This window comes from Dermacentor variabilis, chromosome 8 (genome assembly GCF_050947875.1).
Source record: "Dermacentor variabilis isolate Ectoservices chromosome 8, ASM5094787v1, whole genome shotgun sequence".
Classification (NCBI taxonomy): domain Eukaryota; kingdom Metazoa; phylum Arthropoda; class Arachnida; order Ixodida; family Ixodidae; genus Dermacentor; species Dermacentor variabilis.
Window position 1 is genome coordinate 114,080,428 of NC_134575.1, and position 26,391 is coordinate 114,106,818.

General features: G+C 43.6%; 1 protein-coding gene across 2 annotated transcripts in view; it reads left to right on the top strand.

The window, feature by feature from the left end:
- Nucleotides 1–855: 855 nt before the first annotated feature.
- The window catches only part of LOC142590541 (cardioacceleratory peptide receptor-like), a 232,110-nt gene continuing 206,574 nt past the window's right edge, over nt 856–26,391 (top strand). For both annotated transcript variants that reach the window (XM_075702738.1, XM_075702739.1), the window contains exon 1: nt 856–1,278. In XM_075702738.1, the coding sequence (XP_075558853.1) occupies nt 1,210–1,278 (69 nt within the window). In that variant the 5' untranslated portion in view covers nt 856–1,209. The remainder of the gene's footprint in view (nt 1,279–26,391) is intronic.

Consider the following 26,391-nt stretch of genomic DNA (forward strand, 5'->3'; position numbering starts at 1 on the left):
AGCAGATTCTAGAATTTTAAAATTTACTTTATATCGAAGCACCTTTGGCACCATCGCTTCTCTTTGGAGGTTATTTTCCTGACTTGTGATTCAGTGCAGCCTTCCCTGGCTAAATATTGGCAGAAAAGCTAGAAATTAGTTTGGCGCCAATGTAGGGATGATGCTTGAGGAAACTGTAAAGCACTTAATTCTGAATTTATTGTTAGTTACTGCATTTCGGTTTGGCATGGGCACTATGACCCGCAACAGCAACAATAGGAAGCTATAGTGACTCACAGAGAGCTGGAAAACAAGAAATCTGCGCTTCGATATTAGCCCACCAAGACTTCACAGCATCAGGGGCGCGCGGAATACGCATTTGAAAGCACTCATCAATGCAAAGTTGTCCCGAAGCCTTGACATTTTAATACAATTTTCAGCTAGCAATTTTTTTTCTTTAATTCCCGCTAGACGTGAGCCTTAAGAGTTAAAATACGGCGCAATTCCCATTTGACGTCATTGGGCAAGAAAATAAATTCTGCACATGAAAATGCACGCTGATTGCAGGTGCGTACAACAAGCGTAGATACAAACCGCACGAAATACTCTGCTCGATGAGCAACAAATACCGCTGTGGCGACTCCGAATAGGCGCGCGGCGAGATCACCGAGATTGTCAATCCCCGCGCCGTTTCACTGTGGCGCGGCGCCATCGCCGGCACCGCCGCTAGATGGCAGCACTGCCCGGCGAGCGCTGATGACAGCGAATTGGAAGAAGCAGGGAAAGGAGGAGAAATAAGGAGTGAGGGTGAAAAGTGAGGGCAGGACCAGATCGGTGGTCGGCAGGAACCCTGGAATTTCAGAGCGTCTCTGTTACTTCATCTCGGACGGGCCGGTGCGCGCCAGTCGCCTTGGATCGAGGGCTTCGAGCTCGGGTTCGCCGCACGCGGGCTGCGTGCGAAGCGCTTCAAAGGTGTGAGGTCGCGGGGGTCAGTGCTGTCGCTGTGGACAGGTCTGTCGAGCAAGTGCACAACCTGAAGAAGCAGCTGTTTCTTTTTTTTTCTCTAGCTCCGTTAATTGTTGCGCTTGGCGGACAAAGTTCTTTCCTAATTGCCTTGATCCCAGCTAGATATTTCCAGGGTGATCATTGAACATATGAAGAAGGACGTATTCATCATTTATTTATGAAACGTTAAAACGTTAAGAGCCAAGACTGCGGCCTGTTTACATTATGGATTTCAAGGACGTCAACGACAGTCTGGCCAACGTCACCGAGTTGGAGCCTTTCGACTTTTACCAGGTAAGAAAGGCGACTCTCTACTCGCTAAAATCATATGTCGCCATGTAAATGGTTTCCGGGAGTTTCAGCACCGTTTCTGTATTTACTCATTTTCTCTGGAGTCATCCATGAAAAAAAATGAGATAATTAACAAGCACACTACCTCGCGATACTTCTTTACGCGATAGCAAAGTGTATGCTGAAGTTTTCTATTCCGAAGTATGTAACAGATTTCGTACATCCATTTCACATATGAAATTACGTTGCTGCAAATTTTAAAGCTCCAAGCAGAAGGCTGGATCGTACCTATCGCAACCAGTTTGTCGCAGCTCATGATGCGCTCTGAAAAATATGTGTAAGAGTCAAAAAGCCTTTTACTGCAAGCTTCACTCCAAGTTGCTAAAGTGCACTATTGTAGGGCATGCTCAACAAGTACGCTCGCCCTTTTATAGACGCAATTCTTCATGTACTCGGAAAGACATTGGTGCACTACAACGTGTCGAAGAAGGCTTTCCGACATAAATTGTATAATAGCGCCAAAAATACTGGAAAGCAACACAGACACAATAGAAAATTAAGATGTAGGTACGGAAACACAAACGTCAGCTCCATAACCAGCGAGAGCCACATACACAACTCCAGTCGACAGCTGGTCCTTTAGTGGCTGCTTTTGTATCACCTATCTCCCGCACAAAAGGCACATAATGGACGAAAAAAAAAATTAGTTAACCTTACGTGAGCATATCTTTGCATAAATCAAGGATATTTTAAGACTCATGCTGACATCTTTGAAATGAAGACCATCTAATATCGCGGAACACCTGTTGCCGCTCTCACTCCGGTCAATCGTTATGACATATCCATCGCGTCTGCTTCACACCTTTTCAGATATTATGAAAAGGCTGTTTTAAGGTGCCTTTGTGTCCGACAGAAGTTTTACATTTATTGTTTTCCTAGCATCCGCGAAAGTTGAGAAAAAGAGATTGTGAATTCCTTGTATCAAGAATAACCCTTGATATTTAGTGGTTCAATACCTAACTTCCGGTAGCTTTCGTTACTCTTAAGAATGTTATAAGACCGATGATCATCGTTAGTGACTGAGTTCACATAAGCTAGAAGACTCAAAGGATCAGTTTTCTTGCACCTTTAAGCTTGATATTCTCTAATCAATGTCCCAGTAAATTGCCACGTAGCTCATCGAAGAAAATATTTTAATTATATAGTCCAGACATTAAATCACGATATCTTTGTTTGCATAAATGACTCTAAACGAATGACACGCTCCAGGAACTCCTCTGTCTGACAATCATTTGTACTAGAGCTCAGCCCCCACTCGTGCTCCAAATAACTTTCATAAAATCGCTTCAGATTCAATTGATAACTAGGCATCCATTTGAGGTCGATGCTTCAAAATGGTTTGTTGGAGCAATTTATTGGACATTTTGCGTTAACGCGTTATGGCCGTTCCACATCACATCACTGAGAGTTCTCAGGGTGCCATTCAAACTCTTATAAAGTCGCGCTTGCAGCTGAAAAGATATTTTGCTCCACCTACTTGCTCAGGCGTACTGAAACGTATAACTATGATGGCGCGGAAGGAATGTGAGCTAAATAAAACACATCTTGGCGCCCGTCCAGTCAATGTATGTTTCCGCGTCTTTATTCTTTTGCGTTATAATACTTGTACGGGAATTTTATACTGTCCCATTTTGTTAGGCAATGAGAATTCCTTAAAATTTGCATACCACCGCGTCCACGTTGCCGCACTTCAATAAAGTCCACTTCTCTTACAATCTCGGACATCTTTGTTTCTTTTGTTATGCCAAACATTGGAGCAAATTTCAGAAGGCACGTTCTCGTTTCAAACTGAGCAGATCACAATACTGGCGCGGCGGATTGCAGCTTACCCGACTCAAGTAGAGCATGATTGTTCTCGCAGCGTTCAATTGAAAGGAAGACGAGGCCGAAAGGCGAGCGGTGCGGTAAGAACTTTGTCAGTGCCACGCCCTTCTTTCATGAAGTAAACGATAAAAACAGTCATGGACTACTAAGTATATGAGCTGACATCTTGCAACCGCTCTAGCCTGCTTTATTTTAGGAACTCCTAACTTAGTACTGGAGAGCTTATTGATAATTTTGTTCTCTACCGGTGCACCATTTTTGAAATTTTTCTGTTTCAGAGAAAAAAAAATTTTGAATGCACAGGTTGTAGGGAGCACGGCATATATTAGGTGATCGGTTGTGTTTTACAAGAGTTATTGACATATCAAAATTTAAAAATCCATTAAATTAAAGTAATACTGTATCTCAGCAATAATAAATGACATCACAATTTTGCAAGGTGCGTCTGCTGAGGCAGTTAAATCTGCTGAAATTGAAACATTTTACAATGCTCTGAAACCTATCACCCATTTCCGGGGTGTACGTTTGTGAAACCAATGTAAGCACTGTACCGATGTCGCCTGAGCTGTGCAGTTGTATGTCACATGTGGCCGCTTTGGGTGCTCAAAGAGACACAGTTCTATAACGAAGATGTCTGTGTTGTGCAAAATTATGGATTTCTAATATTTGTGCTTCAGTGTATTTTTAATGTACTGCTCTGCCAATTTTTCTCAAAAAAGAAACATAGAGGCCGCAAATATAAATTTCGCTTCCTACAGTGTTTAGAATTCAGGTTTTCTTATACTTACCTCAAGTATTATTCAAATCAATTCTGCGGTTTTCCCATCAGAGCAGTTCGATTTTTTACATGTATTTGAATATCAAAGTCGTAGGTGGGCCGTAAATAAAGCTTCCTGTTATTAACTAAGATCAATGTCTCGGCGCTAGTGATGTTTTTTGAAGAAAAAAATTTGAATCCAACATGAGGAAACTTGGCGCGTTTTTCTGCATTAGTGGGTCGTAAGTTTCATAAAACCACATGAGCGTCTACAGTGGAAAGGCCAACGTGCGGTATAAGGCTTTTCTTTTTCATTTGATAATACATTCTAATGTTAAAAACCAAAGCTAGAAAAGCTCTTTTCATGCACACAAATAATAGGATACGAAGAAATTGGTGCTTTGGGATGTGATACATAAAGGCAAAAATACAATATTTAGCTTAACTGAATAAAATATCTCTGAATAGATTACATTCCAATAAATGTCCCAACACGTTCTTTGATTCAAGCTTGTCTTACCCACAAATAGTTATGCAGTTATACGTTACAAATCACATCCCGAAATAAAGGCATCATAGTATACGGCAGTTGACAAAAATTTGCAGGTGGACTAAGCATTTTCACTTACGAGTAAACTGAATTATTTGTGCCAAGTGAGTAATTAGTCTTCGAGATAATGAAGTAAAACGTCGCAGTAACATGACGTGAAATTGTCCTCACTGTACCCTGCCTTTTGTTGGATGCCGAGCTTTTTCATAGTGCACGCTGTAATTCTGGTAGCAGTACCAGGGCCTCAGTGCTGAAGCAGAAAGCACGCTATTCCCCACCGAACAAATTTCGACCCACCTAAGCCCACCGAGACCCAGATTCGACGCCAATCATTCCACTTTTTTACTTGATATTTACATTTTTTATGTGCCGTTCTTTTTCACTTTGAAGAAATTGTTCATCTACGTGCTCGTACACTGTTGGGTCGCAAGAATGATGTCTTTGCTTTCTTGTCAAGACTGATGTGTGAACTAGCGAACTTTCGCACTTAGTTGTGCAGCATTTTTTGTAAGTAATGTGCGCATACTCTGTGTGCTCTTTATGGAACATGTTAATGTTGTGCTCCCTCTCTCTTCTCACATTGAGTGCATTGGGTCGACCCACTTTTGTCATCTTCTTGTAACGAGCTTAAAAGACACACTCTGACACTTACGAAAAAGTGCTGAATACGCCCAGAAGAAACGAGGACTACGAGGATGAACGGCATATTGTTTTAAAGTTGTTAATGAGGCAATGTTGTTAAACACACCAAGTCGACACAATATTATCATCTGGTGGGGGGTAAAAGGTAAAGCGTCAATCATAGTGCTATTCACGGGAGTTATATGTAAATTTGAGAAACACATCTGACAAGGCACATTTTAAGCATGCAGCTGTCTCATTTCAAATAATATAGTTGCACATAAGTGACGCAGTTCATTTTTCGCTGCAATCAGAAGCAGAAACGCACATAGAAGTAATCGCTGTTAAAAAGATAACTGTCCCATTTTTACAAGTCATAACAAACAGTAAAGCTACAAGCCCTGTAGTCACTATGAAATAACGGTACAATTTTACGGCATAATGCAAAATATTTCGTACTGGCATCTGCAGAGCCACAGCATGTGGCTGAAAAGGGTAGATTTGCTTAAAAAAAGCTAGATATGGCGCACATTCGCGCTGAATCTGCTATCCGGGGCGCAATCTTGATGGCCGTATACTGCGCCAACGCACACTACCATTTTCATTACTGTGCAGCACACTTGATCTTCGGTGAAATGGGTTTTTTTACGAACCCTGTGCTTCAACAAGTTATGCAGGCAGGGGCGCAACAAATCCTGGAAGCTTTATTTTATTATTATCGAAATTCGTAAAGAGTGTTATTTTTGTTAATTAGAACCCCTAAAAAATTCTACAAAATTCGATTAAACCACGTCACTACGGATCAATTATCCTCCCAGGAGGACGTTATTTGCGAGAAAAAATTGAGCAAGTGAATGATTAACCTAACTGATTGCTCTACTTAATTTTAACGTTACAAACTCCTCGCAAATGTTCAACTTGGAATGTTGAAAGCAACCGTCACAACTGCCTATTTACGTGTGTCTACAGTTCGAAATGGGCATGTCGATCATTATAACTGGCACCAAATTATTCCTTCAATTTACCTGATTACTCACGTGGCACCGCAAAGTGGGTGTCCTGGTGCCACCCCCCCTGTGACGTAGTAGGGCTGCATAAAATAAAGATGCGCCATGCTGCGCCATAGAGGGGCCTGTCTCGTCCCTACTGGTAAAGTAACTACTCTTCCATTTGCGAGTGGTGCCAACGACCACTCAGAATAAGCTCGTGCTAAGACGGAAGTTGCAACAGCTTCAATGTACGCAAGACTGCTGCGTGACAAGACTATTGGACGGAGAGCTTCGTTTTGCGTTGCCGCGTCGCCACCAAAGGAATTGACCAAATAATTTGATGCCATGTATAATGGACCACTCGGTCATATTGAAATACAGAAATCTGTAACTAGACTTCTACGGCGATTTGTCTCAAGTTTGAATTGGGAATATGTGCCGTAAATTTTGTCGCTAATAAGTTGATATTGTGATTACATTAATTAGGGAATTAATTGCTTTTATTTTGCTCGCAGATAACGATAATCAGATAATTAATTTGTTGTGACGTAACTTGATCAAAATATGTAGGTTTCTTTAAAAACATTTATGAAATAAGAAAACACCCTTTATGTCAGCAATTTGTGGAACGCTACCAGAAAAACATGAAAAATAATATTTTTCTTGTGTATTCTTTTGAGTAAATGTCTGAGGTGCTCTTCGAAAAATTTAACACATTCACTTGGGAATGATCAGCTTGCTTTACATTTTATTTCTTTAAAGAAAAGTATAAGTCGGAAATTATTGTTGCAAGAGGTCAGCCCAACCTACGTGCGCCAGAGAGGTTACTGACGATCACCCTGCTTGATTTTAAATAATTTCATTAGTTATTTAAAGCTGAGCGAAATTCTAACGGGCATTATTATTGCTCGAAAACACACTGTTTTCTCGCAAACAACTTCCGTTAGAAATTTGAGTATGACGGTAAATAGTTGTTCCCTAAACACTTCTGAAAGGTATTCCTGCGCCCAATCATTTAGTACGTGCCCCCTCACTCCATCTGCTACAAAAGCTCTAATGCTTTAATGTTATTTTAGTTTGTTCCACCATTGTGTATCATAAAATGCATTAGTCTACAAAAATATAAAAATATTCAGAACGACGCCGATATTCTTTGTCTTTACTGAAATCCAACTCAATATAGGTGATTCAGGTCTGTACACCATAAAGCATACCTTATGCTTCATTATGTCATTGCACTGCTGCTAATATCACAATGATATGTCTGCTATTGCTGAAAATAAATTATGCAGTGCAGCTATCAAGGCGCTTCTCATCATTGCAGCTACAGCCAAATTCTTCACAAGTAGCCTGATCGCCAAAAGCAAATAAATTGACTTCTCTATATTGTAGCGCAGCATTATTTTCTAGCAGGAAATATGAATTTCCATAATGAGAGCCGGAATATTTAAAAAGCCCTGCAATTTCTTCTTAGCTTGATAGTCTTCGGTATTTTCTTGATCAAGCCGCTCAATATTATCATTGACATTTAGAACAGGTAATTATAAAAAAGTATTGTGGAGGCAATACATGAACGACGATCGTGATTTTATTACCTCCTAAGCAAAGTAATGTAAAAGAAAAAGGCTCATCACACCATGCAAGATATGTTTTGTAAATTTCCGACTGCGAAATACCGAGCACTGTTTGCAGTGTGCATCAGAAATTTTAGTCAATTCCGTCGTCTGTTGTCAAGGACCGGTTGCTCATTCAGAGATCATGTGGTGTTGCCCCAATCGGCTAGCAACGAATATTTTCAAAACCCAACCTTGTAAACTCAATCTGACTACTGCAGTTAGATACAGAGTAGAAGTTCCACATCTCAACAGAATTTCAATTCCACAAGACGCGCATGTGCTGAATGCCAAATTCTATGTTGCGTAATTTATAGCCCAATGCATGCACGCGGGCAAACTTTCTTTTTACCACCTGTGCTCTTTTGACAGTGCCATTCAAGAACTCATAGGAACTTGCGAAATACCCTGACAACCTTGCAGACGAAAATGTAAAGAGGTACAGGTGTGTCCATGTGTACAGGTGTGGTGTGTGCCCGAGCCGCGGCGTCCTGAATATCTTTTACCGGACGATTTTTCTTTCTCCTGCGGCTCGTTCCGGTTACCCAACCGCTTGCCGGAGTGCCATCAAATGCTCGTCGCCTAATATATATATATATATATATATATATATATATATCTATATATATATATATATATATATATATATATATATATATATATATATATATATATATATATATATATATATATATATATATATATACACAGCTTTTTCTCAAATTGTTCCTTTATTATCATTTCTTTAAAAACCATACTTTATGCCCTTCGAGCATTCTAAGTGCCAAGGTTCGTTTATTTACATCAAATCTACTAAACCCGATGGAAAACTTAGAACAGTAGATTTCGTGTCAAGTTCATGGGTTCGGTAAAATGCTAGGCTACGTTAGAATGCAATGTAATTATTCAGACTGATTTCAATGTCTCTGTTGAGCTTGAAGAACATAGTAAAGAATATTACAGCGACATTAAGTATATGGACACTAAAGCCGCGTTTCTTCAGTAGTCGTCGGCGTCATGTTCCGTATAATGTCCTGGCCCGTTAACATTGTCGCCGTACACTGTATGCTGTGCTTGCGAGTGAAAGTGTCCAAAGGTGCGCCTACGATTGTGGCTCCATCTCGCGCGCGAGGGAGCAAAACGGGGAGGAAGCGCGCTGTCTTCCCTCGCGCACAAGGTACCAGGTGGAGGGCATATGCGTATGGCAGGGCCGCATTTAGCTGCGCGAGCTTTACCCAGAAAGCAATCTGCGATAGGGTCAGAGTACTAACAACTTCGCGTGCGCTGTGTTTTCGCCGCATAGTTCGGGTTGAAACGACAGGCAGCACGAAGGTCAGTTCGCTCGCTGCTGTTGCCGTGCTTCCTCACCCCAGCCTATCCATTGTGAATGTTCGCGGTCATCGAGTGAAATGTATTGAAGCTTGATTGTGCGCGCGTGACACCATGCTTATCAATTTAGTTAGTAGGCGCACGTTTGCAGATTTATATGGTCGATAGAACTACTATCCTTAGTTGCTATAGCTCTCTGCTAATTTGCTCTAGTGATCGATGCTTCGCCATTCGGGAGAAACTGCGAATGTTTTGTAAAATCGTACTGTGGTGCCAGTGTGGCACTACCACCCAGAAACAAGCATTTCCTTAAACATTTTCTCGGCAACAGTGAAAATTTACCAGTGACTATAGCGGAAGCGTGACCTTGATCCCTGAGAAAAACAAAATTTTCGTGGTCCCACGCTTCTGCTCTGTCTTTCCCCTTTCCCACTCCTACTGTACAATTGTTTCAATGTTTGATCAATGAACTGCGCAAAATAAAACGAACTGTCCTCATCAGTCGGCTGTGCACTATGAACCTTACGAATGCCCTAAGGGTTCTCTGCCACTCTGCTCCACAGTCCCATTGCATCGTCTGCAACAAAACATTGTCTCGTGAACTAACAATTTTGTTTTAACGGGCCGTGTCTGTGGCGGTTGCATGAGAAAACATGAGATGCACACTTCCGAAAATATCCGTGAGCGTGAGATCTGCGTATTTTTAATTTGATTTGTGTGTGGGGGGGGGGGGCAGGGGTCAGAACGACTGGGGAAACTAGCCCCTTCGCTCCTTCACCCATCCATTTATCGCTGTCCCAAGGTCACGCTGCATCGGCCCGCACCCAAACATTGTTGCGTTATTGCCTATCGTAGTTCACGAAATAACAAGAACAAATTTCATATTTACTGATGCTGCAGAATAGCGATCCAGGTAGCATCGTTAAAAAAATTATTCCTTAATTGGTGAATTTCAACCTGCAATTTATCGTAGAAATCTTACTCCCCCCCACGCACAGTGGGAGCCGATGTAACTGAAGCTATATGTGCTGTTTGCTTTAATTAACGACAATTAACGCTGATGTTCACGCTGAATGTTTAATTTCTTTATCGTTCAGTACAACACGACGGTAGTAAGTTGGTGTTAAACGTTACCTTGCTTGCACCACTGCTCCATCCGTAGTACAGACACCATACAGGGAGAGATGTTTCCTTCAGGCGTTGTTGTGTGCCATATTTCATGACATCTGAGAGGGTTGAGAAACGTCATTGCCGCACATGGGACATGACATCGCGGCAGAAGTGTTGGCAGAATTGTGGGCCTTGAAGTGCCAAAACCACAATCACATAATGAGGCGCGCTGCAGTGGCGGATACCGCATTAATGTTGACACCGTGGTATTCTTTATCGTGTCCCTAAATCTAAGTGCATGAGCGTTTTCTATTTCGTCACCGTCTAAATACGGCTGCAGTGGCAGGCATCAAATGCGCGACCACGAGCAGTGCCATAGACGCAAAGCTATCACGGCGGGCACAGAAGTGTGGATTTGAGGCCTAGAGTTTGCGGTGTGGTTTATTAATGGAGCTGTGCTTGTGTACGCACTGCGTAACTTGTACGCTTGACACATTTGCATGGTGCTAATTTTGCAGAAATAGCAGAAACGTGCCCGTACCGCACCTTGAATTTAAATTTATGCACTTTCCCTGCTAGCACTGTCGTGTCTATAGTATCAGCGTTTTCTTGCATTCTAATGTCACCTTTTTCCTATTGCCCCCCCCCCCCGCCCCCCTTGTGTGCGAACTGCGAGCGAAGAAGGGCAAGGCTGTTATTCACTCGTTTCGGGGCGGCGTCAGAGCTACTCATTCTCTGCGTCCTTTCACCTCGCCTCTTCACCATTTCAAGTAGCTTTCCTCTGGAGTTCCACGTTAGGTAAGCGCTGCAATTCCTGCAATGCTTTGGGAGGTCTCGCGGATAATTACAGCTACCAAAAGTTTAAATGTGGCGACGTCCAGGGAGCTCCAGAGGGCGTTGTGCACATTCCACGCGGTGCAAAGGTACAAACAAATTTCTCGCATCTCCTATTTTCGCTGCCACGCTCCTTCCTTGCATGTACACATTCTGAATCATCACCGGCACGACGTGCAAGACAGCCACAGTATCAGCAGTGGGAAAGCATAAGGAAAAGGCAAGTAAAGATTCATTTTAACGCAACGTAGTTTCTCGTCTATTTCTCACGGGCAGCACTGACCCAAGGTCATTTGGGCAGCTGTAAAGTTACTGCAGGGGATGAAAGGTTGGGCCATGTAGATCATTGGAGCTCCAAAGTTCTCTCAGAATAACTTGAAACACGCTCCCATCTGGATGTAAAGATTGTGACCATGGATGAGTTTTATCGTTTTTTTCTTGCAGGGGGAGATGCGCTTGACTCACTGACCAAATTATGGTATCTAAGTTATTGAATTTACTTGTAATTATTGTCTAAGAAGCAGGATGTGCGTGCGCGCGCGCGTGTGTCTGTGTACACATGTGTTTGATTGGGTGTGATAGTGTTTGCCAAGAATATAAGTCAAACCGGCTATCCGCTTTAGTCGGAAGGAAGTTTATCTGGTCTTGAAGATCTGTTATCCGGTTATGCGGATTTCAGAAAGCGTAAATAATGGATATTTTTTCTTCACTTTTTATACATACAGCAGCCACAATGAGGCTATTGCGAGAGTTGGATGAACAAACGTACAAACATTTATAAACAAGCTAACGTGAATTATGTTAGTGTAGTGAACGGATGTAGCCCGGGAATGAATTCCAGACTTCAATTGTTGATGAAAAAAAACTGTATTTAAAGGAACCGGTGTGGGCAATAAAGGTTGACATATTTAGAGCATGGTAACTCGTCGTACTTGAGGGTTTGGAAGAAGTCAAATAGTCATCTAGAGAGGACAGGCGAGGAGAATTGATTAACGTGTGAAGGAATTTTAGACATTCAAGTGTGCGGCGCTCTGCATGAGGAGGGAGACCAAATAGGGGAACAGATTTAAGTGGTTAAAATTCCTTCTGATAGCTCCTACAAACAAAAAGCGCTGCCTCTTTTGGCACAGATTCTAGTTTTTTGACGTCACGGTGCTTGGATGGATTCCATACAACGCAGCCATATGCGAGGATGGGCCGAATGAGGGTTTTATATGTAAGTTTAGTTTCTTCATAAGCAAGACGCAGTGTACGATGTAAGTAACCTAGTCTTTTAAAGACCTTGTTACAGGTGACATCAATGTTACATCAGCGAGGTTCATGTAACTGGTTAGACGGATAATCGGGTGTTCGAACGTGAAAAACGCTGTTCATAAGAAGGTTCAAGGAAAGTGTCCATTGATTCTTGATAAGTGCTTCCGCTTATACTCCTTGCGTTCCTGGGTACCGGCAGACGGCTGCTCGTATTGTTCGTGCAAACATGTGTGCACCTTTAGGCGTTCACTATGTATGTGGAGCAATAATCTGCCAACTTTCTCACGACGCTCGCGTACGGCACAGTCCGAACAGGATGTCTAAAACAAAAAGCTTAGAGGATTCGTCTCATTACTCTGGTTAACCACGGAGCCTTAAAGTTGCCCATAAGATGATTGCTAGCCTTCTCTATAGCATCGCCGTGCGATTCTCGTTAATAATAATTCCTGCAGTCTCCGTGCAGAAATGCACCAGTGTCCTCAGGCCTACGACTAGGCTCTAGAACCACACTCTAGGACACGCTGATACCAACTCATTCTGCATGAATTATTCGCTTTGCCGATTTTTCTTTACATGCGGCGGTAATGTTAGGTCAACAAAACTACATAAGGAAAAAAGCAAAGGAACAGTAAAAGGTTACATACATCGATTTAGCCGGATGTTCATTACTCCACGAGCAAAACATGGGCGTACATTTTCGCCACATTTAGGACACAGATGGCGTCTTAGCTAATGACGTAAACGAATGCCCTACTTAAACCTTAACTCATATGTCGGGAGAAAAATGAACTCACGGCTGTTTTTATCTTTTTTATGTGATGTGACCTAGCTAATATTAGCCGAGCTGTTTAATATAGTGGCATAATGTTCGATCAGAGAATCTGGGTGTTCAGTCACCAGACCGTTCAGCCACGAGGATTATTATTGTTTGCTATTTGTGCAGCTAATCGGATTGCATTCTTCAACATTTCTTTTTTAATTCAAACCTTGGGTTCTGAAGAGAAAAGCTAAAGCAACCCGCTGAATCAGTTTTATCGCAGCAGCTCGTGCATGAATACCGCGCTCCAATCGTAGCACGCGAAATACGAGCTGCGTGATCGCGCACCCGCGAACAGCTGCACCAAAAATAACGTACAGCGCGAAGGACAAGGACTGCGATAGACGATATACACAGCGCTGTGTATGTCGTCTCTCGCAGTCCTTTTCCTTCGCGCTGTACGTTATTTTTGATCATGAATTACCAACTCGCCCAAGTAACCACCCTAGCAGAACCAGTAGTTCGAAAAGCGACATCACGGAATTCATCTCGCTGCTTGACTGGGCTGTCGCCTAGAAGGGGCACACTATCGGCGCTGGCTTCCGCTAGTCACAAGCTGTGTGTTCCGCGCGACGATTGCAGCCTTTCGCAGTGACCAGGTGGTTGTCCATTAGGTAATGAGCGGAGTTAATTACTTCAAACCACTTTTGGGAAGACTGATGTCAGGACGTCCGGCAGACACCTTTTGGATTTCGCGGGCTCTAATAAACGTGCGAAATAAATTATTGTGCTTGGCAAAGCGCGATGAGAACGAATGAATAGTTTTCTTTAGCACACAACAGTCACTACTTCATTTTAGGTGGCGTCGTGAATTAAAATGTTAAAAATTTGCAAAGCTCGTATACTTAGGCTGTATTTACCACACGAAATTTAGTTTGGCGTTGGGTGCGAAAGGATTACTGACAGGCGTAAATCTCACAATCGTGTATCAGCTCTATTTTAGAGCTTCTGATGATAACTGGAACGTCCTGTAGAAGCGAATATGCTTGTTACTGAAATGCATCCAACAAAATACAATACCCGAAAACGCATTAGCAAGTTATTGATTTTTCATTGTTTATTAATAGGTAGTTTGCCATCAATAGCCCTGCCCGGGTGAGAATTGTGCATTTGCAGCAGCAAAGCATTTTGAAATTCTTCAGCAGTGTAGAAACCTGAAGCGTGATTTTTGTGTTGGTGCAAGATATGACACGCAGTGTACGCAAACGTCCTCTAAAGAAAGAACTGTATGCAGCCTTGGCCTGTAGCACAGCTTCATTCCCTCTATATGTGAATAACTTTATAAGGGAATGCACGGGACGGCAAATTGCATTTCATCGTGGGGAATATCGACTAATGAACTCCATTTCCGCATTTTCAGATATCGCAGCATGCCTTATTTTGCAGATAGAATACAAGAAAACTGAAATCTCCCGATAAAAGCAATTTCCTTTAGCTGTTACTATATTTCCAGCAGTTGAGCGTATGCTCTACGAGCTTGTGGAGGAGGCGTTGCTGGCCACGTTACTACTATTAGTATTATTACCGCAATGATTTGTGCAGGTTGGGCTGCCACTTGAGTACTTTCGAGGGCCTTCCACCATTTCATGGTGCCCAAGTTTTGTCTAAGCTGGAGCTCGAAGAGATACGCCTAACAGCCAACTGACATGGGGCTCTGCACTGAACAATATATGGAGGGCAACTGGTTAAGCTGGTCAGTGGCTTTTCAGAGTTCATGAACTGGAGGCGCTATGTTCTTTAGCATACCTGTAATTTCCTCAAGAAGTTCCCCTCTGGCACCTGACTCCACATATTGAATGCATTAGTACCTGGGATCAAAAATCTACACCTTCTACTAGCGCACACCAAACTGTCCTGGGGGTCATGGTTAAAAGAAATGTTATAACATATATCTCTATAGTTACAGTTTCAGCCAACTTAATCGATCACTAAAGCTCCAGCTTTAACGCGGGTGCCCTCATTGCAGGGAAAAAAATGGAGAAGGGGGACTCCACATTTTTGCAGATAATGGTAGTGGAGAGTTGAAGAAGGCTACTGGTGAGGTGAAGGTGAGGACGGCAGTAAATGCATCTAGGTAACATTCACCAGCGTACTACTCAAACACTCGCAGTGTTTACATACGCTGCTGGGAGGAATTCGTGATTTTTCCGTCTGACATTCGCGCGATAGTTATACTTAATAAAATAACATCGCTACCAGCTCAGAAAAACAATTTTCGGATAATCGAATGTCCGAATATTCGGATATTATAGCCGAATATCCAGGCAGCCTAACCGATTACTCTGGTCATACGGCTTTGGAATTCGAATAAGGGTTGAATAAAATATAACCGATTTCGCTGCAATACCAGATTTTTCATGCTGCACTATTGTGTGTCTTGTGTGTATGTTGTGTATGTGCGTGCGTGTACAGGTGTGTGTGTTTGTGTGTGTGTTCTAGTCTGCGGCCCTTTATAAATAGTAACGCACCCTCCACCGCGTATCATGGTTTAGTCTTTCTTAGTAGAAAATTATGTGTGATAATGTTATCAGTGGATCTTGCGCAAGAATATATAAAGGTTCGTTGAGAGGGCACTCAAGAAGGTGGTTCATATTTTCAATATCTTATAATATAGTTGAGCAGAACTTCTTGCTGGGTGAATTGGTTGGGATCTAATGAATACATCGTTGCGCCAAAAAAGGAAAATAAGGACTTGGGGAGGAAGAGTACGAAACGATAGATTAAGCGCTGAACATCAACTGATTTTATTCTTACAGCCGGGCAGGGAGAATGAACAAATGCGCATGCGTACATCAGTGTTGCCTAGAGCAATTACAGTGACGTTTTCAACATTTGCAACTCGTTTTCAAACAGAAAAACACACGTGTCACTAATGCAACTCGTGCCTCTCTCTTTAATGTGATATGCCTCCAAAAGTTCTCTTGCTAACGTATCACCACTCCTGCGAAGTATATATATCTCACGCTGTAGTGGCTGGCTTGTTACTTCCAGGCAAAGCGTGCAATGCGCAGGTAAATGCGCGTTACCTTTGTTGATTAACGACAATTCGTGCTCCTGGGCCCGGTCATTAACACATTTCCACGTTTGTCCAGCCCAGTATTTCCCACATTTTAGCGGTATTTCGTATATAACGCCCGTCACACATTTCACGTACTGTCTAGTGTGCTTTTTTTGGCATCCTGACTTTTTGTCAACGCGGCTTATGCGCGGACACAGTCCAGCCAACTTGCGTGGTGCCGAGAAAACAACTAGCACACAAAACTTTGTAGCGGCTTTCTTCAAGTTGTGGGAAAGCTTGTGGACGTATGGCACAACCGCAGGTTTGCCTCGTTTTTGGTCGGGCCTAGGCGTATGCATTTTTCCCTTCACCTTCTGGAGCAATGTTTTAGACACCGCCTCAACGACCGAGCTCGGGTAGCCGGCTGTGTGTAGCCTCGCCAATTGCTTATCAAAGCTACGCTGCATGGCGTGGGGGCACGACTTCATGAGAGCTGATGCAAGGCAAAGAGTGGCTATTCCTCTTTTAACTAGCTTTGAGTGTGCCGAATCATACGGTAGCAATTCCTTCTGGGCACGTGGTCCATACTGCCAACATACGTGGTCTTTGTCAAAAACGAAAGACAGATCTAAAAACTGTAGGGTGCCATGGGAAGGGATTTAATGTGTAAATAGTATGCCCTTCCCATGTTGTCCAATAACATCTTAGATTTGGCTAATGCACTGGTAAACAGTAAAGTTATGGTTACTTTTTTAAAAAATAAAAAAAAATCATTGACATATCTAAAAGCCTTAAGGTAGAACCTATCATCAAAGAACTGTGCAGGTCGCGGTGAATTGAAGCCAAGAAAATGTCACACAGCTCAGGAGTGACGCGGGACCCAATGCATATCCCTTGTCGTTGAACATACAATTCGTCGTTAAAAGAAATAAAAGTGGACTTTAAGTAAAATTCCAATAAAATCATAAAATTCTCAATGGATATGCCCACTAGATTCTGAAAATGTACTGGGCCGTTGCGGTCAATGCAATCCCTAACAGAGGCACACATTTCCTGTTGAGGCACTGAGTTAAACAAATCAACTACGTCTACAGAAAAAGCGTGTGCGATAGACGCGTTTCCTTTCAGGAATTGAATTACATCTCTAGAGCTCTTAGTCGTGAAAGGATCATTCACTTGCAGCGCTTTCAAGTTCGCTAAAAGAAACTGGCAAACTACCTGCTGCCAAGAGCCTTTCTAGCTTAAGATGGCATGGAACGAAATTCCTTCCTTATGAGATTTCGCTGTGAAAAACAGGGTTAAGGAAGCACCGTTACATTCACTTATTGCCTTGACTAACTTTGAAAGATACAGTTCTGTGCAAAGGGCTACAGCTTCTTTCTTGACTCTTGTTGCCTTTTCTTTGACTAGGACAAAGTTCTTCTCTACAGCTCGTTGTGCCTTGTCGCTAAACACACCTCCTGAGAAGACCACGAAACGTCGTTCCTTATCAGACTGAAGAAGCTGGAGGTTATTTTCTTTGAAAACAGTTACGATGGTCCTTGTAGGGTCTCTGGACTTGTCGGACCGCCCTTTGTTGGGAGCTTGCGTCGCTCTTGTGCTGTGTGACATTTTCTGGCTTCAATTGACCGCGACCTGCACAGTTCCTTTGACGATAGATTCTACCTTAAGGCTTTTAGATATGTCGATGATTTCTAATTCTTTTAAAAGGTATCCATAACTTTTCCGTTGACCAGTGCATTAGCCAGATCTTAGATGTTTTTAGACTACATGAGAAGGGCATGCTATTTCCACAAGAAATCCCTTCCCATGGCACTCTGTAGTTTTTAGATTTGTCTTTAGTTTTTGACGAAGACCACGTATGTTGGCAGTATAGCCCACGTGCCCAGATGGAATTGCTACCGTATGATTCGGCACACTCAAAGCTAGTTAAAAGAGGAATAGCCACTCTTTGCCTTGAATCTGCTCTCATGAAGTCGTGCCCCCACGCCATGCAGCCTAGCTTTGATAAGCGATTGGCGAGGCTACACACAGCCGGCTACCCGAGCTCGGTCGTTGTGGTGGGGTCTGAAACAATGCTGAAGAAGGAGAAGGGAAAAAGGCATACGCCTAGGCCCGACCAAAAACGAGGCAAACCCGCGGTTGTGCCATACGTCCACAAGCTTTCCCACAAGTTGAAGAAAGTTGCTACAAGGTTTGGTGTGCCAGTTGTTTTTTCGGCACCATGCAAGTTGGCTGGACTGTGTCCACGCATAAGCCGCGTTGACAAAAAGTCAGGATGCCAGAAAAAGCACCCTAGAATGTACGTGAAATGTGTGACGGGCGTTATATACGAAATACCGCTAAAATGTGAGAAATCCTATGTTGGAGAAACGAGGAGATGTATTAATGTTGGGCCCGGGAGCATGAATTGTCTGTAATCAACAAAGGTAATCGCGCATTTACCTGCGCATTGCACGGTTTGCCTCGAAGAAACATGTCAGCCACTACTGCGTGAGATAAAGATACTTGGCAGGAGTGGTGACACCTTAGCAAGAGAACTTTTGGAGGCACATCACATAAAAGAAAGAGTCACGAGTTGTATTGGTGACACGTCTGTTTTTCTGTTTGAAAACGATTTGCAAATGTTAAAAACGTCACTGTAATCGCTATAGGCAATACTGAGGTAGGCATGCGCATTTGTTCATTCTCCCTGCCCTGATGTAAGAATAAAATCAGTTGAAGTTCGGCACTCAATCTGTCGTTTCGTACTCTTCGTTCCTAAGCATTTATTTTCCTTTTTTGGCGCAACAATGTATACATTATCATATAGTTCGCGCATGGTTTGCTGCTTATAACAAGTACATCTCACTCGAGCCCAATTGACGTCCAACTTTTTTTGTTATTGGAAAGAAAACAAAAAAGCGACAAGGACGTTTTGCTCGGTCCTAAGCGTAAAATATGAAACACTGATCGAAATGCGAGGTGGGCTACCGTTACACAATCGGTGTAAAAATTACCAAACTGAGCGAACTAAAAAAAAATTAGCTCGTGTGAGCCAACAGTCCGGCTTTCAAATTTCCAACCTGTGTGAGCACATGCGAACGACATGCTGCGGCAAGGTTTTGTGGGATTTGGTCCCAAACACTTGGAACTTCAAGGCTTTCCTAGATCCAGTTAAAATTAATGGGGTTTCACGTACCAAACCCACTTTCTGATTATGAGGCACGCCGCAGTGGAGGAGTCAGGAAATTTTGACCACCTGGGCTTCCTTACCGTGCACCTAAATGCAAGTACCACGGGTGTTTTCGCATTTCGCCCCCATCGAAATGCGGCCGCCTTGGTCGGGATTCGATCCCGCGACCTCGTAGACAGCAGCCCAACACCATAGCCACTGAGCTTAGATAATGTTACCTGTACATATTTTTTAGTGAGTGTAGCGAAATTTGATAAACAACGCACACACATACTCATTGGTAAATTCTTGGAGCACCTTCAGCGGATACAATAATAAGTTTTCGTTGATGAAGCGCCGTCACAGACTGACATGACTGTCTTGTTGTTGATACTGCGCATCGCAGTCCGGTTGAAATCCGAACTGTATCCGGTCTGTCAAAAGACAGCTTGCCGCAGATACATTTCGAGCGGAAGTGGTCCAGACGCCATGGTCTCGCATTTACCTGGAATCGGTTATCCCTTGCTTCCACCCATACATGTCTGCGCATGGAGGAACACTCCTTATCATTTGCAAGACGGCATTGCGCTGCCATGCTGCAAATTCGGTTACATTGTGAGGGGCTATAACACTGCATTGGTTTGTTCACACGCAATATTTTTTGGTGTTTATGCGTGCAAAGCATGGTAGAAAAGCAAAGCCGGCATAAAATTTTTACCATGTTACCCGGCCGTTAAAAGCACTCTGGAGATTAAGCAGGATCGTGTAGTATATAGGATATTTCAACTGGGAGCCATGGAGCTGACAAACACGTAACATTCTGTTGTGTCCACTGACGTACCAGTACGTCTTATACAATACTTTCTAACAGGCCTCTTCCACTATGGTTGAATCAATGACTGCCAGCAGACGCTGTGACAGTTCGCGTCCTAAGGCTGGGAATTTTGGAATCGGGTTTCGCGTCACATAGGTTTGAAACTACCATACAACAACAAGCAGAGACTGTGCTTTTATGTTTGGGATCACCAAGAATCTTGTCGGTGCGAACACCGTGCGCATTTGTGTAGTTAACTATACCACCACAAATGTTTTACAATCCAAACCTTATCCCTTCACAAATGCAGAATGGTCTCGCATTGAGGCCTATAACAGGGACGCCATGCGTACTATCAAAACGTTCGCGTAAGTGATTCCAATGCCAATCTCACAGGCCGAGGGACTACTTAACACAATTTATGAACTCGATGGGCGAACGTCCTTCTGTGCGGTTGCCTAACGCCTCAGTATTTTACTTAGCTGTCGAGTTGGCCCAGCTTGTCAGATATGAGGTGCCATATTCTACCCGTGATACACCCACACTTCCACCGTGGGATAGGCGCAGCCAACTGACTACAAACCTTTCGGTCATCTCCATTATACGGTTCCTCGTCAGGTAATGGCACCTAGCGTCCACCAAGCGATTACCGCGGAGTACGCTGTGATGATTATTGCACGTCCTATGATTTCCCAATAACGATGTCATCTACTTGTTTGCCTACAGCTGCCTGAGGTGAGCCAGACCTCCTCGTATCAGCCCGACAACGTGCTACAAGTAATAGTTGTTGAAATAGGCGACCTTCAAAGTTGCGGTGGCGCAACGGTAGGCATAAACTCCCTTGATAATTTGAAAGTACTGCCACTCTTCGTACTCTGCCGCCGCCGCGCGACCTCCGCGCCTCCGCCTCGCCACTGGCACATCCCCCCCGCGGCAACCACTTTTGCCCTCATTTTTCTGCACGACGGTTGGTCTCCCTGGCGTCGCCCTTCGAAACGCGCGAATCTTGCATTTTAACGCGATAGCGTTCAGGAGCTCGTGTCGCAGAAAAGCCGGTGTCGTCGGCGTCGGTGTCGGCGTCCGTGGCGTTGGCCGTGAGCGATAAATCACGGCAGGCACTTCATAAATAAAAAATTGGAGGACGCTTAAGCTTCGCCTTCAAGAGTGGAACGCGACAGCGTTCCCGTCGACCCGCCAAGGGGTGTAAGACAATGGGCTACGGCGCAGCGACTACGCGCCCCGCATCGGACGCGGTGAGCGTCGAGCAACGCAGCGTTCGGCGCGACAAGCGCCTGAGCAAGCGACGCACGCCTGAGCCTTAGAAACAGCTAGTTTCTAAGGCGACACCGCGTTCACTAGAGGCGCTTTTGTACCGCTTTGAAGCATCGAACTCGTGGCTCAGTGGTAACGTCTCCGTCTCACACTCCGGAGACCCTGGTTCGATTCCCACCCAGCCCATCTTGGAAGTTGCTTTTTATTTATGAAGTGCCTGCCGGAATTTATCGCTCACGGCCAACGCCGCGGACGCCGACGCCGGCTTTTCTGCGACACGAGCTCCTTAACGCTATCGCGTTAAAAGAAACTTTCAAGATGGGCTGGGTGGGAATCGAACCAGGGTCTCCGGAGTGTGAGACGGAGATGTTACCACTGAGCCACGAGTTCGATACTTCAAAGCGGTACGAAAGAGCCTCTAGTGAACGCGTTGTTGCCTTAGAAACATAGAGTTTCTCACTATAACACTTAGAGGGTAATCTGGCGCCACCGTCTATGGGAGTTTCTTAAGGGGGCACCGTGCCGTCATGGGAATGACGGTATATGTGTCTGCGAGGCTCGTGTTGGCTGGTGTTGTAAGAGGCTTCGTCTAAAACGTGGATATGGCTACGCAAATAACGCGTTCTCAAAGTAAAATCTTCATAAAATGTTTCCATTCACGCATATTACATCTTTACTCACCCACGATGCATGACCAAGCGAAGAAAAGCAAGAACAGACGACCAACTGTTTCAAAGCGAGCGCGAACCTTGTCGTCTGTCCTCCAACTTTAGCGGCCCGCTGATACTTTTTACGTAACATGTAGTCGTACACACAATAACAAGTTCTCATAGTTAAACAAAATATGTTTTCGCGTAATAATAAAGCTAAAACAGCTTTTCACGTGCTGTTCTAGTAGAAAATGAATCATTGTGACAGACGGAACGGTACTTGCCAAGCGCGTCTTCAAGGTGTCCTGTCTCTACGAGAACGATGCCAATCCGAATCCACAATATACCGGCATTCCCATGCATACCACAGCGCAGCAGCGCCAGATTTCCCTCTAGGTAATGTAGTGAGAAACTCTATGCTTAGAAAGGAGCTGTTTCTAAGGCTCAGGCGTGCGTCGCTTGATCAGGCGCACATTGCGTTGTCGCGCCGAACGCTGCGTTGCTCGACGCTCACCGCGTCCGATGCGGGGCGCGTTGTCGCTGCGCCGTAGCCCATTGTCTTACACCCCTTGGCGGGTCGACGGGAACGCTGTCGCGTTCCACTCTTGAAGGCGAAGCTTAAGCGTCCTCCAATTTTTTGCTTGTGTTTTTCTTTTTCGTTCTCGTCATTTTTCTCCTCAGCTCAGCTGGCTTGGCGCTCTAGCTCGGCGTAGCGAGCGTTTTACGCTGTCTTTCTGGCTCTATGTGCTAGCGCTATGCCGTGTTGTTGCGCATATAACTGCAGCAAGAATCCTGAAGATGGTTATGCCGTTTTATGATGCCACAAGGAAAGCGTGCAACCAGTGGCTGCATAACATTGGTCGAAAGAACTTTGTTCCGACAAAGAGCAGCGTTCTTTGCGGGCTGAGGCACCTTTCTTATTGCTTGTAGCTAAGCATCCCATAATGCATGTATTTCTTTTTTCATTCTTCCGGCCTGTTCACCAGCGTTTTTGTTGCGGCAAATTGTACGTTGCATAAAAATGCGGTTGTCCTCCGTATGCTTAATATTCTGCGGCGGCTTCATCACCTTGAACGTCGCGAACTGTTGTTATTCAGCCGGAAACGCAGCCCTATAGATTCTGCTTTCCGCTGTGAACAATTATGTGCGAAGATACAGCCTCTCCATCGCACTTTTCGCGATTGTTAGGATCCGCTGCCTGTTTTACTGAAAATTGAAATAGCGCTTGTAAAGATGTTAATATTTCTAGCTTACGTCGATCCTTGCGCCAGTCAGGTACAATGAACGCAAGCCCTGAAAAAATTAATTTCAAGTACACCCGTGATATTGATGGTGATGAGCGTTAGCTAGTCCACATTGCTTTTTATAAGTTTTAAGGAGAAAGCCTTTAAATCCCTATGCTTCAAGGTGACGTTGCGAACAGAAAATATCACGTGACCTAAGTAAGGCCAAAGCATGTCCACTCCTGTATCAGGCGAAAGATCAGCCAATTTAACTAATAATTCATTAATGATTTAATTAAGGTGGATTAGAGTGTATTAGGGAGGATTAAGGTGCATGAACAAGGATTAAGTTCTGTTTAAGAAGATTAAGGTGGATATGGTGGATTAAGGTGAATTAGGGTTGGTGGAACATTAAGACCGATTAGGGTACATGAGCAAGGATTAGGGAGGATTAGGGTGGGTGCCACATTAAGGACTATAGGGGAGATTAAGTTAAACCAGGGTTGATAAAGGAGGATTAAGACAGATTATGATGGATTAAGGTTGGTGGAGGTGCATTAGGGTGCATTAAGGAGGATTAAGACGCATGAACAAGGATTAAGAGAGTAGGCTGGATTAAGGTTGATGAAGGAAGATTGAGGTTATAAATTCTACTGTAATAAACCTTTGTCCAGGTAATCCTTCATCCACCTTAATCGTCGTTAATCCTCCGTAATGTACCCTAATACGTCTTAATTCACGATAATCCACCTTCATACTCTTTCATTGACCTTAATCCACCTTAATCCTGCTCAATCCATCCAAATGCTGCTTCATTCACCTTAATCCACGATAATCCTCCTGAATGCGCCCTAATGCAATTCATCGATTTAATCCACCCTTATCCTTAATGCACTTTAAGCGTCTTTAGTCTACCCTAATCCTCCTTCATTCACTATAATCCATGATAATTCTCCTTAATGCATCATAATCCACCTTGAACTCTAGTGCGCCCTATTCCTTTTTCATCCTCCTTTATCCACGCTAATCGTTTTACATTCACTTTAATCCCCCCTAATCCACCATAATCCTCTCCAATGCACATATATTCATTTCAATCAATCTTAATCCTCTTTCGTCGACTTTAATCCACTTAATTATCCTTAATATACATTAACCCTCCTTAATTACCTTAATTCATATTAATTCAATCACTAATCAATAATTACTCATCATTACTTATCAATCAGTAATCATCTCTTATACACGGCTGCACATGCTCTGGTTCGCTTCCGGCCTTCGTTCGGTCACGTGATATTCTCTGTAGCTCACAACGCAACCTTCAAACTGAGATCTAAGGCTTTCGCTTAATAAGCCACACACAAAGGGATGTGCTACAAGCAGTACTAGATCAGACGCATAAAGTCAAGTATCTCATACGTGCCAAAAAAAATTCTGTATTATAGAACTCGCCTGAAAGGTCCCTTTACATCAGTATAGCCCGTTCATACGGCTCTAAGAAAATACCACCATCATCAGCCTTGTTACTCCCACTTCAGGACAAAAGCCTCTCCCATACTTCTCCAACTACCCTGGTCATTTACTAATTGTGGCCATGTCGTCCCGGCAAACTTCTTAATCTCATCCGCCCACCTAGCTTTCTGCCGCCCCATGCTACGCTCCCCTTCCCTTGGGATCCAGTGCGTAACCCTTAATGACCATCGGCAATCTTCCCTCCTCATTACATGTCCTGCCCATGCACCATTTCTTTTTCTTGATTTCAACTAAGATGTCAATAACTCGCATTTGTTCCCTCAACCAATCTGCTCTTTTCTTATCCCTTAACGTTACACCCATCATTCCTCTTTCCATAGGTCGTTGCGTCGTCCTCAATTTAAGTAGAACCCTTTCCGTAAACCTCCAGGTTTCTGCCCCGTACGTTAATATTGGTAAGACACAGCTGTTATACACTTTTATCTGGAGGGATAATGGCCGCCTGCTGTTCATGATCTGAGAATGCCTGCCAAATGCACCCCAGCCCACTCTTATCCTTCTGATAATTTCAGTCTCATGATCCGGATCCGTGGTCACTGCCTGCCCTAAATAGATATACTCCCTTACCACTTCCAGTGCCTCGCTACCTATCGTAAACTGCTGTTCTCTACAGAGACTGTTAAACATTACTTTAGTTTTCTGCAGATTAATTTTTAGACCCACCTTTCTGCTTTGCCTCTCCAAATCAGTGAGCATGCATTGCAATTGGTCTCCTGATTTACTAAGCAAGGCAATATCATCAGCGAATCGCAAGTTACTAAGGTATTCTCCATAAACTCTTATCTCCAATTCTTCCCAATTCATGTCTCTGAATACCTCCTGTAAACACGCTGTGAATAGCATTCGAGAGATCGTATCTCCCTGCTTGACTCCTTTCTTTATTGGGATTTTGTAGATTTTTTTTATGGAGGACTACGGTGGCTGTGGAGCCGCTATATATTTTTCATTATTTTTACATACGGCTCGTCTACACCCTGATTCCGTAATGCCTCCATGACTGCTGCGGTTTCGACTGAATCATACTCTTTCTCGTAATCAATGAAAGCTATATATAACGGTTGGTTACATTCCGCACATTTCTCTATCACCTGATTGATTGTGTGACTATGGTCTATTGTTGAGTAGCCTCTACGGAATCCTGCCTGGTCCTTTGGTTGACAGTCTAAGGTGTTCCTGATTCTATTTGCGATTACCTTAGTAAATACTTTGCAGGCAACCGACAGTAAGCTGATCAGTCTATAATTTTTCAATTCTTTGGCGTCCCCTTTCTTATGGATTAGGATTAGGTTAGCGTTCTTCTAAGGTTCCGGTACGCTCGAGGTCATGAGGCATTGCGTATACAGGGTGGCCAGTTTTTCTGGAACAATCTGCCCACCATCCTTAAACAAATCTGCGGTTACCTGATCCTCCCCAGGTGCCCTCCCCCTTTGCATAGCTCCCAAGGCTTTCTTTATTTGTTCCGGCGTTATTTGTGGGATTTCAAATTCCTCTAGACTATTCTCTCTTCCATTATTGTCGTGGGTGCCACTGATACTGTATAAATCTCTGCAGAACTCCTCAGCCACTTGAACTATGTCATCCATATTAGTAATGATATTGCGGGCTCTGTCTCTTAACGCTTATATCTGACTCTTGCCAATTCCTAGTTTCTTCTTCACTGCTTTCAGGCTTCTTCCTTTCCTGAGAGCATGTTCAATTCTATCCATATTATACT